The 14,510-nt window shown below is 35.8% G+C and overlaps 1 protein-coding gene across 1 annotated transcript in view; it reads left to right on the top strand.

The window, feature by feature from the left end:
- Nucleotides 1–14,510, top strand: part of Tmem214 (Transmembrane protein 214) — a 367,830-nt gene that overhangs the window by 341,693 nt on the left and 11,627 nt on the right. The window contains exon 13 of the mRNA XM_090410284.1: nt 6,346–6,611. Within this exon, the coding sequence (XP_090266410.1) occupies nt 6,346–6,611 (266 nt within the window). The remainder of the gene's footprint in view (nt 1–6,345; nt 6,612–14,510) is intronic.

The following is a 14,510-nucleotide window of genomic DNA, read 5'->3' as shown; positions in this document are numbered from 1 at the left end:
GGCTGCACAAAATCACGTTACAGGCCGCATGCGGCCCATGGGCCTGTTGTTGGCCATCTATGCTCTAGATGACCATTAACTATATCCCATTCACTGCTAACATCCTTACCCTGCAGTATTTTATGCCATGGCACAGATTGAAGCTTCTTCCTAAGCTTGTCATGATCACTTGCCTTGTACTTCCACATATACTCCATTTTTGACAATATTCCTCATGTTCTGCAATATCTCAAGTCAAGACTTGCATGGTCACTTTCACCAATTGGAAATGTGATTACTTTGCTTATGGATACCTCTTCTGATCCTATGACCAGATCCAATACCCTCCATCACATACTGCCTTAAATAATTATATCTTAGCAGGTGTATAAATTCTATTTCCTTCCTGCCATGTGATCTTTCTTCCTTCCATTCTATATCCCTATAGTTGAAGTTCCCCATAATAATCATTCAACCTGTAGTCATTGTGCTAATTTGATGATGCATGTCTTCCAAATCATCTGTGGAACTCCCTGGCCTATAGCAACAACCAGATGTATATTATCTCTTACTGGCCTTAATCTCACACCAGATTGTTTCAAATGAATAGCCACTCTGCTGTCATCTCCTGTTCTTTTTGGCTGCAATTCATCTGCTATCATCAGTAGTACCCCCCCCCCCCATCCTATCTTCCTTGAAAATACTAAATCCTTCGCATTCAATCCTTGTAACTACATCATATGCCGTTAGCCAAGTCCCACTAATGCCTAAAACTTCTGGCAAGGTTGCACTAACCCATGCCACAAATGTGCTGTAGTATATAGAAACTGCAGCATCTCTTTAGTCTCCCACCTTTACTTCCTGAATTGTGACTACCCTATTCAGTATTTTTGCTTGAGAGACTAGATTTCACACTTAGTCATTCTTATGCTCACTCGCCCCACTGATGCTTTCACACAAACTCACTTGCTTCCACCCTAATTGCTTAAGTTTTCCTGAATTTGCACTTCAACATGCTCAGTGAACAAAGCTCTCTCCAGACACCTAACACCAAAACCATTTAGATACAATCCATCAGCATTGTACAAATCCTTTTCATCAAACACAAATCAACAAATCTTACATCATTCCTTTTGCACTATGTATAGACTCATTGGCTACAAAACATCCTCCTCAGTTCATCTCCATCATAGCTTGGTAGGAAACTGACAGTCTTCACCTTCTCACTCTTCAGTTTTGCCTTTTCTATCAACTCCTTTACACTCAGAGAATGCTTCTTGCCTTTCAAATCATTTATACTGACCAAGACTGTTATTTCCTTTGGCTTACCTTTTTTGCGTCTGAATGGCATGGCTAATATTGTGTAACTTTTGCACGCGGAAAACAGGATTTTGTCACGCTTTCGTTAAGTACTTAACGAAATTCTAACATAATTCTCTGTAGAATCTTTTGAAGAAAGTAACTTTTGTATAACACTTTGGCTGTGTTTTGTAGATAAAGCGTGGTTTGCTAAACTGGATTTGTTGGGTTCATTAAGGGAAATGCATTCCTAATGTTCTTCCAGACGAATTTGCGCAGATCGACCAGTTTGTCCATAATAACATAAGCCACAACAGTAGTGGATTCTGTAAATTCCAGGATAAGATAGAGGAGAATATTTGTATTTTGGTGAGATAAAGGAATGGATTAAGTTTGCAAACTGGACAGAAAGCAATTTGTGCATTAATCTGACGAAGTAATCTTGCTATTTTTTTCAGAAAGTCCCCTAACATATGGAATACAAATTCTGGAAATTTCTTCTGGAGGAGGGTTAGGATGACTTCCATAATTATGTTTTTGATAGTTTTTACATTATAATCATTTGCACTAAAAGTTCTCATAATAAACATTTCTTAGTTTAAAAGAGATCTTGTAGAACAAATCTTATGAGCTCTATCAATTAAGGATTTGATTTCACCATATTTCTGACATCTGAAAATGATGAGAGTTAGAATCAATGTATTTACCAGTATGAGTTGGGCTTTCTATATATTGAGAACTGCCATTTGGTTGACATAGAATGAGGTCATCCAGAAAAGGAAGACAATTGTCTTCTACTTCTAGGGTAAATTTGATTCTTGGATTGATTGAATTAATTTTTTTAAGAAATTCATAAAATCAGACAAAAAAAGTTCCATACAATAAACACATCATCAGCGTAGCTGTACCTAAACCATCGGTTTGGCACAATCTAGCCAATAACTTTATGGAAAATTTCAAACAACATATTCTGGATGTTTTTTCACCTAAACCCAATAAAAATCATGAAACACCTTCTATAGCTCTCCTTCATGTAACAGGATACTTATAGAAAGAATCCAGAAATTCTTCCTCTAAGTCAGTTGTCATGCTATCCAAAAACAAGGAAAGGCAATCCAAGCAAACAATCATTGACCTATTGCTCTGACCAGATGTCTTTGTAAGGTATTGGAGAAATGGTTAATACCAGACTTCTGGTATTTCAAAAGTGATGATCTTCTTGCCAATACACAATGTGACATTCATAGAAACTGTTCAACTATGGACCATTTGGTCCATTTAGAAACTTGTATAATAGATGCATTCCTGAAACAAGAACATCTGGTTACAATATTCTTTGACATGGAAAAAGCTTATGACCTCTATAACTTCGGTCTCAGAGAACACCTTCCTGTATTTATTAAGAACTTTGTCTAGTCAACTTTTGAAGTCAGAGTGGGAAGTATTCTTTCTTGGCCATGTTATCAAGAACAGGGTTTTCCCCAAGGCTGTCTTAAGTGATGTATTTTGTTGTAAAAATTAACTCAGTCACTGAGCAGCTTCCTCCTACTGTAAGCAATTCTCTACATGTTGATGCCTTCACAATTTACTGTCACTCTTAGAACATGAGAGTAAATGAAAGAACTTCAGCAAGCATTTGATTGTGTCTACCTCCATGGGCTCTTAGTAATGGTTTGAAGTTTTCAGCAGAAAACAACTGTGTACACTTCTGCTGAAAATGCACTTTTCACCCAGATCATGAGTTTAGATTGGAACAGACAGTTATTCCAGTAACAACAGAAGACAATTCTCAAGACTCATCTGTGACAAAAAAAAAACAAAAAAACTTGCATTCCTTGCACACGTGTCAACTACAGAAAAGTGCGAGAGAGAGAGAGAACATTGAATCTCCTTTGCACTATGTCCTCTGCTGAATGAGGTACTGATTATTCTTCATTGCTTCATCTTTATCATGTGTTTAAAGCTGGATTATGGGTCTCAAATCTGTGGTTCTTGCAAGGCAGAATAGCCTGAGATTGTTGTATTCCATTCATCATTAATGTATACAGATAGCTATTGGTGCCTTTTGCACTGTGCCCACTTCTCTATCACTTAGAAGTGGATGCTTATCTACTCTAAAAATATCCACATGGAAAGTATCCTGCATGGACTAGCCTCTTTTCTCTATGTTGGGAGGCTCAATATCACACAATGTCAGATGGCTAGATGTTCTTTTGGCATTTGTTAGAGATTATTGAAGCTATTGGCATGAATGTTTATAACATTACCTGCACCAATCATAACAGCATTCTTCCATGAAAGGTTTGTTCTCCCTCCCACTGCCTCTCACTTTGTCAACTACAGAAGTCTGATACTCCATCTGGCTAGGTGGAATTGTTTAATATACACAGCAGCATACTCTGATTTCTTGCCCATCTATGCTGATGATTCACAACTCAAGACTATTGGCTGTTGTGCTGCTGACATTGCTATCTCCATCCAGATTCCACTTGATTGTAACATACCACTGTTACAATCAAGTGGAATCTGAGAGTTGCATACCATTCAGCTTGCACTAGTGCATATAAAAGTACAACACTATCAGAAATGTGTAACTTATACAGACTCATTGAGTTTTTTTACAGACCATTTTGTCTCCTGTGTATAATCCTCTTCCAGTTTCTTTGTAAGGTTTTAAGTGTTGTTCCAGATTAGTTATTCGCATGTGATATCGCTTTAATGCCATATGGTCACTCCTGTATCTCAATGGGTTTTGGAGAAGGGTTGCAGATGACCTTTCCACAAAGGGTTACTAGGACAATCACAAATATCCATGCCTCTGGCAAGATTCACAGCCTCTTGGCTGGAGAGCAGATATAAACTAACCATTTGGCCAACCAGCTGGCCTTGTTCCAAATTAAGACCATTAATTTTGAAGTTTTGTGCTGGATTCCCAGTGATATTGGAATTAAGGGAAGTGACATTGTAGATCAGCTTGTGTTTTTGACATATCATTTGACAGTCTCATATGTAGACTTCAGATAGCTTATAGCAGGGTTTCTCAAACTGTGTTCCACGGAAGGTGAATAGGTGTTCTACGAGAAGTTCTGGAATTTGTCATTTTAGTTTTCTAAGCTTTCGTGAATAAATATTTTATAGCAGAAATATTCTGAGGAGAATAATATTCGTGAATATGTCAAAGCTCAGACCCAGAACACCTAATAACATCTGTGTATCGTTAATTTGCATACATCGAAATCTTTCAACATTTGGGAAAGGGAATACCGCTGTTTATGATGTGTCATAAAAATTGCCTGCAAGTGGATTATAACAATGGTGGCATATCATCTGCTTTCAAAACTGAAGGAAATGACATCTGTAGCAAATGTCAGTGACCAAGCGGCATATTTTTAAACATGGAAATATTCATGAATTATCGAAATCTTTCAACAATTGGGAAAGAGAATACAGCCGTTTATGACTGATCATAAAAATTGCCTGCAAGCCAATTACAACAATGGGTGGCGTGCTCTCAAAACTGAATGAAATAACATCTGTGTTGCAAATATCAGTGACCAATCAGCAAGGAAGTATAAAGAAAATTTTCCACTGAAATTGAAGATCAAGATGGTCTGTATTTGGTTCTCAGATCTAGTAATACTGAATACTTTCTTCGCAAGTTCGTATTGCATTGTGTAAGTGCTTATTCTGAAACCGGAGTGCCTTGATTTTTTTAAAAGTAATAGGAATACAGATTTAAATTCTAATATGAATAAGAGACAAGGCACTTTGTTTAATTTTGGTATTAAGAAATCTCTTATTGAAGGTGTTTGTGACGGAACAGATAGTGAGTCATCCACCTCAAGCCTACAAAGATCTCCAGGATGTACAAAAGGAGGGGAAAACTACCAGCACACAAGAGAAAAAGTCTGCATTCACTCGTAAGTACTTATAATAATATTATAAATATATTTGGTGATCAGAATAGGATATGTCAATGAAAATTGGCACAAATTAATTTAATGATGGTTTATTGATGCTTTAATTAAATCAATTAAATTAAACTTTAATTGATGTTTAATAAATTAATAATTATCAATTATTAATTAATAATAATCAGGGAAATTACCAATTAATTAATACATTACAAAATAACCAAGGTGTTCCATGAAAATTTCAGGATTTGTGAAGTTTTCCGTCGTAGAAAAAGTTTGAGAAACCCTGACTTATAGGATCAATGGTAATTACCCAATGATATTTTTCATGGCAGGAAGCATTGACAAACAAATTGCACTAGATTAAGGATTGGTATCATAGAATCAAAGAGGACAAAGTTGTTCTTGCTAGGCTTCTCATAGGTCACAATCTTCAGTTTTGATGAATATGCTTGCCCATGTTGAGAACATTTTATTAGCTGGCAAGTAGCTGCAAAATGAAGATAGAATATTTTTTATTTAATAAATAACTTCTCCAACCATGGTACAACACTATTAATCATTTTATGGAACTCTTATTGGGATATGTTGTAATTAAAATACTAGGTGATCTTTGGAAACCCCCCCCCCCCCTGGTCATCTTTCACATTCTTATTTACTGATGATCCACTTTTATCTGCAAAAAATGTAATATGCATCTCACCATTTATCATCCTGGTGGAGTGCCAGGATGATAAATGAGAGAAGAATGAATATTTATTTATCTAGCTGAGGCATACACTGAGGCAGATGTTATCAGACTAGAACTGTTTTAATTTTGCAAAGAATTAATTTATACATGCACATTTGATTATAAATTCTATTTATGTGGAGATACATATGTACTAATTTATCTCCTTATGGCTGTTGTTGTTGTAACTTTGATATGGTGTAGTATGATCTTTGCTGTTGTTGCACTAATAAACTATAATTCAACCAACCAGCCAATCCATTGGGCTACTTTTGTAATGTTTGTCACCTCCATGCTTTAATTTGCCAAACCCTCAAGCCATTTTCCCTCTCTTTTTGTACAAAGAAGTACATATAATGTGTGTATCTTCACCATTTTTAAAATGCATAAATGAATTTATAGTATTTTGAATTTTTATTTAAGGATCCAAGACTGGCCATCTCTTGAAGGAAATGGGATTGTTAGCTGTGTGTGAACAAGCTTGGAGCAGGATTATTGTATATTCTGGTAAAGCATATAGGTACCTTGAAGAAAATGTGCCAGTTTATTATGCTCATCTCTGTGAAATATGTGGTCCTTATCTTCAGCTGTTCTGGAAGAAACTGTTTCTACTGTTTGTATATTTGTGGGACAGCACACAAGGACTCAGATCATGGTTTTGTGTCAAAGCACCTCCATTACTCCAGTGGGTAAGTATAAAAATATTCTTTGCTATTCTTCTGATGGGAAATGGTGGGTGTTCCTTTTTATTATGCAGGTGATTTAACAGATGCCACATCTGTGGAATGCTTCTTGGCTGCAACAGTGGCTCTACTGAGAGGTAAAAGATCCTATAGCACATCGCTGCTATATATGTAAGGTGCAGATAAAGATTGAAATAAAAAAAAAAAAAGGAAAAAAAAGAAATCTACTGACTTTTTTTTTTAGAGCTAGAGGTTTAAGTTGTTCGGAAGGCTGTTTCAGAGGACAGAGGTTGATTGAATAAATGAAGATAAGAAAGCAGGTACAATGTGTTTGGAGTTACATGGAAAAGGGATGTTGGGAACTGTTGCTCTTGTTTTGGCAAACATTCATCCACTTTAACAGTGAGTGGATGAATGTTTGCCATTTCACTGAGCCAGTGAACCAGTTTAGGGTTTAAACTGCTTTTGCGGTTTATGCCCTCAAATGTGTAAACAGTATTCTAAGGATTAGCAGATTTGGGATTATATAAGGTTAGTGTTTGAGTAGGTGGAAAAAATGCCTAATTTTTTAGAAGCTGAAGAAGCTATTGGTGTGATGTGCTTGTGCCAGGAGAGGCTGGAGTTAAATGTCAATTCAAGGAGAAAGAGCTCATTCTGTCTGATGTGTATTACTGAAGAATAGTGTGGTCTTAAAAATTGCAAATAGTTAAGTGTATGGTTTTTGAGGATTGTATTGATTTACACATTGTGCCTGTTAAGTACTGAAATTGATTTCTTTTTTACAGGACAGCCCTTTGAATGAAAGTAACAAATGTGTTTATAGTTTTGACCGCTAGAGTGTGTTGTAATCACAGGTACAACTTTTGTGTTGGGTGGCACAGCAGTTTTCTTGTGTGTGTGTGAGTGGAGCGTGTCAGAAGTAGTAATAGAGCAAACAGCTGTGATAAATTTTACTGTAATTAGGAAAATTGCTACAGTAGTGTACCAAGAAAAAAAAAAAAAAAAACTTTACGGCAATGACTGAGCTGTGTTCGGGCATTTTGCTGGTTTTCAGTGTTTAAAGATGGGAGGGAGTCCTTGAGGATGAACCACATTGTGGACAGCCAGTTTCTACACAGACAAATGAAAATCTGAGAGCTAGCGAAATTGTTACCCATGACAGGTGAATAACCACTAGGCTACTCACTGTACAGCTTGGTGTCTGTAAGGAAATGGCCAGATTAGAAAAGGAGATTTGTTCAAGGTTTATGCTGCAAACATAGACACATGAATAGAGAGAGATCAAGATCGTGATGTGTTGCAAAAAATTTTCATTGGTGATGAAAATTGGTGTTTTCGTTTTGATCTTGAAACGAAATGCCAGAGCGTGGAATATCTTCTTCCCAGCAGAAGATGCAGATTTTGATCTGCTGTGAACAAGCACGGCCACCCATCTTGCGCAAAGCCTTTTCATTTGCAATTCTCCATGCAAAATATATCCTACACATTTCTTTTAAAATGCCTATCGTCTCAGCAATTTCATGTACTTTGACTCGCCGGTCATCCAATACCACATCGAGCACTTGATCAATGATTTTTGGTGTTGTTACACTTCTTGTATGGCCTTCACGTGGACCATCTTCAAGGCTGGTACGGCCACGTTTAAACTCGGCAGCCCATTTCTTAATTGTCATAAATGAAGGAGAAGAGTGCCCGTAAACTTTTATGAACTTCGAATGAATTTCTTTTGCCAATTAAACCTGTTTTTAGAAAGAATTTTAAAACCACACTATATTCAATTTTATCCATTTCAAGGGATACAGACAACACTTTTGCTTCAGACAGCTGTATAAAACAAACTATTTGATAGAATAACTCGGAATTTCACACAGATGCTTATGACAGATGTACCAGCTTAGAGAAAAAAAAAATCTTGTCGATAGTGTTGCCATCTATGATAGAGGCTGAGAACTTTTTAGACCACCCTCATAATTAAGTTGCAAATCATCTGTTAGAACTGATGGAGATAAAGAAAATGGTTTGTTATACAATCAGGAAAAATAGAAGGATGCGCACAGTGTTCTCTGTTACAAATCATCTATGTGGATTGTGTTATGAAAGATAGTAGCATTAAAGTTGATATCAAATTTGGGAAATTGGTATTCATCAACTTAGTTCTGGAATTTTATGCAGATCACCTCCAGAACAAGTTTTCATGACCCTTTTGACTTGGCTGAATAAACTACTGTAGCAAGTATATGAAACAATAAAAAAAATTATGAAAATGAGCAGGAATCTGAAAAACATAAACTGTATTCTGAGTACTGAAGATTTCAAACAAGTGAAATGGTTACATTTCACTTGGAATGAATCAAAGCACTAAATTAGCAGTATAAAGACAGTGTTGAAAATTGAATTAGAAATAAAATAGTTGATCAAAGATGAGCAGACTACAGATTACAACAGTTGAAATTGAATTTCAACTGTTGTAGATGAAGTTGAATGCAGGAATTTGTTAAGAAGGCTAATCTCAGGTAGTATGGTCAATTAAATTGAATGGGAGAGAAAGGCTAGCAAAATGTTTGATGCTGAATTGTGGGGGGGGGGGGGGGGGCTCCAGAGAACAACAAAGATCTACCCAGATACTGCAATTAAAAAGTGTCATAGAAGACTGAAATGTTAGATGTGATTATAAGAGGAGTAGATAAACAGCAGATTAATTTGAAAGGAAATGGTTAACATGAAGCTAGTAATGATGCAAAACATCCAAGAAAAGTACGAAGTGATTGGAACAATACCTTGAAAACATTTTGAAGGAATTAAGAAATGAGTTAGCAAAACATAAGGGGCATGATGACAGATGTATATGTTAGGTTTGAATGTTAGCTGATCTTGTCTTTTTTCCTTGATGTCCTTGTAACAAATAACACACACACACACACACACATATATATGAATATTAATATAGTTTAAATGACTATAACACCGAGAATAAAAAAGAATAAAGTTTAATCGTGAGACACTACTAGTTTCGTTGAAAAAATCATTACTTCAGGTGTCAGATACAAAGAATCATATAAAAAATAACAGAAACATTATAAAATAACAACAACAGATCTAATATAAAAAACTGTAGTGCAGTTTAAAAAGGAAAATGTGCTGAAGTTCCAATTGAAGTTAACTACGTGCGTGAGCTATCTCGAGAGCGCCAATACTGGACAGTAGAAATGTGCGCATCAGATAAATTGTAGCTGAGGCTGTTATTCATATGGGTTGAATCGAGGGATGTTTCTTTAGATTCAAGTATCATTCTTTTGAGTTCATCATAACAAGTATGTATATTGGACGTTTGAGACCAGTCTATGAGGTGTTGGCGGCCTTCGTCGGAGTTCATAGAGAATAGAACGTGGCTTGAGAGAGCGCTGACTCGGGTCCTATTGTAGGATATGTTTCTTTTGTGTTCTTCACTGCGTAAAAGGACAGATATAGCAGGCTGACCGTAGTATGGTTTGCCACATTCACGAATGATCTTGTAAACTCCTGGATACTGAAGAGAGAGATGTTTTACTTTAGGTCTACTAAGTATGGAGCGAAGTTTAGGAAACGTAGTACTTTTATTAGTAGCCAATGCAGAAGGCTACTTTAAACTCAAGCCTATGTTAGTTAACATTATTGAAGAAATCAGCACAATTGGAAAAAAACTTGGATTTAACGAACCGGATAACGAAGATGTGAGAAACTAGCTAGATTCCCATTCAGAACAGTTAAGCAAGAATGATCTTCAACTAGAACAGCGTGCATGTGAAGAAGATAAGGAGTGCGAACAAGAAGAGAATGTTACAACTAAGAAACTAACTGCAAAAAAACTTGAGCTAGTTTTCCCGTCACATTGATCATGCTAAGGAAATTTTGTTTGATGCTCATCCTGATATGGAATGAAACTTTTAAGTCTGCCAAAATCTTGATAAAATAATCACCAGTTATCACAAATTGTATCACAAGATGAAAAAGTCGAGCACAATTCAAACATCTTTACTTAAGTTACTTAAATATAATATAATAAATTAAATTAAATATAATAAAGTTGCTTAAATAAACTTAAACTTACATTTCCTAGGAAATGTGTTTTTACATTATGGAAAATACCAAGAACAGCGATCAGAACTTTCCCCACCTTTGCAACGAGTTGCTCGTGTTTGTACTACGTTCTAGGACTACTTGCATTTAGCTCACACTAGTATTCGCCGATACTTTATAGTTCTTTATACTATATTCAGTATGAAACTCTCTGATTCCAATCTTTGAGTTTCTTATTCAGTTTTAAAACAATGTGGGATCTAATATCCCCATAATTTAATTAATCTTTACTTAATTTTTTGTAAAAAAAAAAAAAAAAAAAGCCCAATCAAACATTTAGACATTAAATAAAAATTTAAGCAATTGATTTTTATTAACTTTGATGATTTTATCCTCTAATATAGCTTATACTGTAATTTTTTCCCCACTAACTGATAGATGAATTATAATTATTCGTATTGTTTATTGTATTCGCTTAACCTGATTTTGCTTAGCGCAGATTAATTAATTGTGTTAAGCGAGGCTTTCCTGTATTAATGTCTTAATAGTCTCAGTTTTTGACTGGGGGTGATGGTATGATTTTGCATGGATATTATAGCCTGCATTGGGTCTTCTTCCGAAACACCAAAAATTATAGTCTACCATCCAGTTGATAAAGAATTAATGGATTCAGAAAGGTTATTTGATTTGCTTCAAAATTGTAAAAACATCATTAACATATCTATACTAGTGTGTAGGTTTTGTGAAATGTCAAGGAGATGGCTTTCGCATGTTTGATAACATAGTTGGCAATAGTTGAACTTAGAGGACTCGACAAATAATGCAAAATCTTGCCTTGAATAAAAAATATTCCCCCCACCTCAAGATATCTCAGTTTTTAATGATGTGTTCTAATAAATCAGTAGGATTTCTAAAAGGTGATTACTAGTGCTGTATTGTTTGGAGAAGATTCTCATCCAATCTATCATTTAGATTGGATGAGAATCATCCTAAGAAGTCAGTTAACAATAAGAATAGAAAGAACAATGTGTTTTCAAAAATATTTTTTTACATTAATTTTTTGTTGGTGCAGTGGGTATTTATATCACACATCTGAAAATAAACCCCAACTCAACATCACCAGAGTTAAAGATCGGTACTATCAACATAAGAAGCCTGAATGGCAAAGAAATGGAGCTAGCTGAGGAATTCGATAAGTACCAGATCGACATAATAGGGGTGACTGAAACAAAAAAAGACCAAAACTGGTGAGATCGTTCTGAGCAGTAAATACAAAATGTTATATTCAGGCAATGACAATCAAGGAAAAGAAGGAGTAGCCAAAGTATTCAACACAAAATACGAGGCTAATCTTCTTGAATGGCAGTCAGTCTCAAGTAGAGTAATGTGGGCAAATATGAGAATGGGGAACTGGACAATGAGACTTATTTGTGCCTATGGTCCCACAGAAGGTTCTAAGGAAAAAATGGAGGAATTTTTTGAGGCTTTAGAAAAAGCAACTGACACACAAAAAAAAAAAAAAAAATGAAAAGTTGATCCTTGTTGGGAATCTAAATAGCAGAGTAGGAAATGATTGTGAGACATACAAAAATATTTTGGGAAAATTTGGAGAAAAGAGCAAAGCTAATAATAATGGCAAATATCTGTTTGATTTCTGCTCAGGACATGGACTGGTTATTACTAACACCATGTTCCAACATAAAAATGTGCACAAATTCACATGGAGAGAAGAGGCTAGGAATAAGAAAATTCTCATTGACTATGTTATTGTTGATGGTGATGTTTTCTCCCTGGTGCAGGACACCAGAGTGTACAGAGGATTTGAAATTGGAAGTGATCACTATTTAGTCTTGAGCAGGATAAAATTGAATCTCACATTGAAAAGAATAACATGTAAGAAAGTTTAACACTGATTAAAAGTTGAGCAGCTCTCAGATGTGAACTGTAGACTAAAATACACAAAGATTATTGAAGAAAAAATGAAAGAGTTTGAGAACAGGAATCAAACCTTGGAGATTCAGTGGCAAACTCTGAAGAAAACGTTGATTGATTCTGCCAGAGAGGCATGTGGTGAGGTTGTCTGTAAGGATAAAAAAAATCAGAACTCCCTGGTGGACACAGTAAGTTAAAGAGGCAGTGAAGGAAAAGAAGAAAGTATACTAAAAGTTCCTGTCAAATAAGTCAGCTTGTGCTCTTAGAGAATATAGAGACAAATGCAAGAATGCTAAACACTGTGTAAAACTAGCTAAACAAAAGTCATGGGAGGACTTTGGCAAGAATATAGAAAATAAATATCAAGTAGGTGGCAAAATATTCTGGAGGTTGTTGAAGAAGCTTAAGAATGGAGGAAAGAGTGCTGTAAAAGGAATTAGAGGTGATAAAGGTGACATGAAAACGGGAGAAAAAGATATCCTTGAAGTATGGAGTTATTACTTTGAAAAACTGCTAAATGAAACAAGCAGTGATGACAGCACAGTGGTAAAAAACACTGACCAGGCATGCAGTCAGGAATACATATCCATACTTGAAGTAGAAAAAGCCATCAAAGGCTTGAAATGTGGAAAGGCAGCAGGAGTAGATGATATTCGACCAGAAATGCAGAAGTATGGTGGTATAAGAGTCTTACAGTGGCTGCACTGCAGAGTTCAGAAAGCCTGGACAGAGGGACGAATTCCCGATGATTGGAGTAGAGCTCTCATAGTACCCATATATAAAAAGGGAAATAAAACTGCATGTGAGAATTACAGAGGTATTTCCCTACTGAGTGTTCCTGGCAAGATCTATGCAAGTATACTTGAGAAAAGGTTGAGAAGAATTGTGGAAGAAAAGCTTGAAGAACAGGCTGGATTCAGGCCAAATAGAGGCTGTCAGGATCAGATCTTCACTTTACGACAAATAGTCGAGAAAGCATGGGAATATACCAAAGATCTGTATTTAAGTTTTGTCGATCTGGAAAAGGCATATGACAAGGTGCCAAGAGAGAAGCTATTCAATACGCTACAGTTATATGGTGTCAATGGGGCATTATATCAAGCAATACTTAGTCTTTATTTGAGTTGTAAGTCAGCAGTTAGAATTGAAGGAAGTACAGGAAGATGGTTTAATGTTAAATCTGGTGTGAGACAAGGATGTACGTTATCCCCTCTGTTATTCATTATCTATATGGATCACATTTTGAAGGAAAGCGGTATTAAACATGATATCAAAATTGGAGATGTTAATGTCAGCTCTTTGCGGATGATGTTATACTTCTAAATAAATGTGCTACAAGTCTGCAAGATTCTCTGACTAAATTGAATAGCTGTTGTAATAGATATGGTATGAAGGTCAGCAATAAAAAGACAAAGACAATGAAAATAGGCAGAATCATTGAAAATGTCAACTGTGTTGTGGATGGAGAACCTGTGGAACAAGTAAAACATTTCAGCTATTTAGGCACAATTTTTACTGAAGATGGCAAATTAATACAGAAATAGACAACAGAATCAGCAAAGCTGGTATGGTGTGAAGTCAATTGAATAAATTCATATGGAATAAGAGAGAAATTAGTTGGAACACTAAATAGCTGTATACAAGACAGTGTTCAAACCAGTTTTAACTAATGAATCTGAGAGCTGGGTCAGAAGTAAAACACTTGACCAAAGACTAGAGACCACATATATGATAGTCCTGAGAAAGAATATAGGCGTGAACAGATGGCATCAATGGTAATATCATATTAAAAACGAGGATATTAGGAAAGAACTTGACAATGTCAGCATCCAGGAATGCTTTAACAGAGCTAATCTCTGGTGGTATGGTCACTTAAACAGAATGGGAGAGGAAAGATTAGCAAAACAAGTGTTCTCT

This window comes from Typopeltis vanoorti, chromosome 20 (assembly GCF_054136105.1).
Source record: "Typopeltis vanoorti isolate ZY-2024b chromosome 20, IOZ_Tvanoo_1.0, whole genome shotgun sequence".
NCBI classification, from domain to species: domain Eukaryota; kingdom Metazoa; phylum Arthropoda; class Arachnida; order Uropygi; family Thelyphonidae; genus Typopeltis; species Typopeltis vanoorti.
Note: the sequence above shows the minus strand (reverse complement) of the source record. Positions and strands in the feature narration are given on the sequence as shown.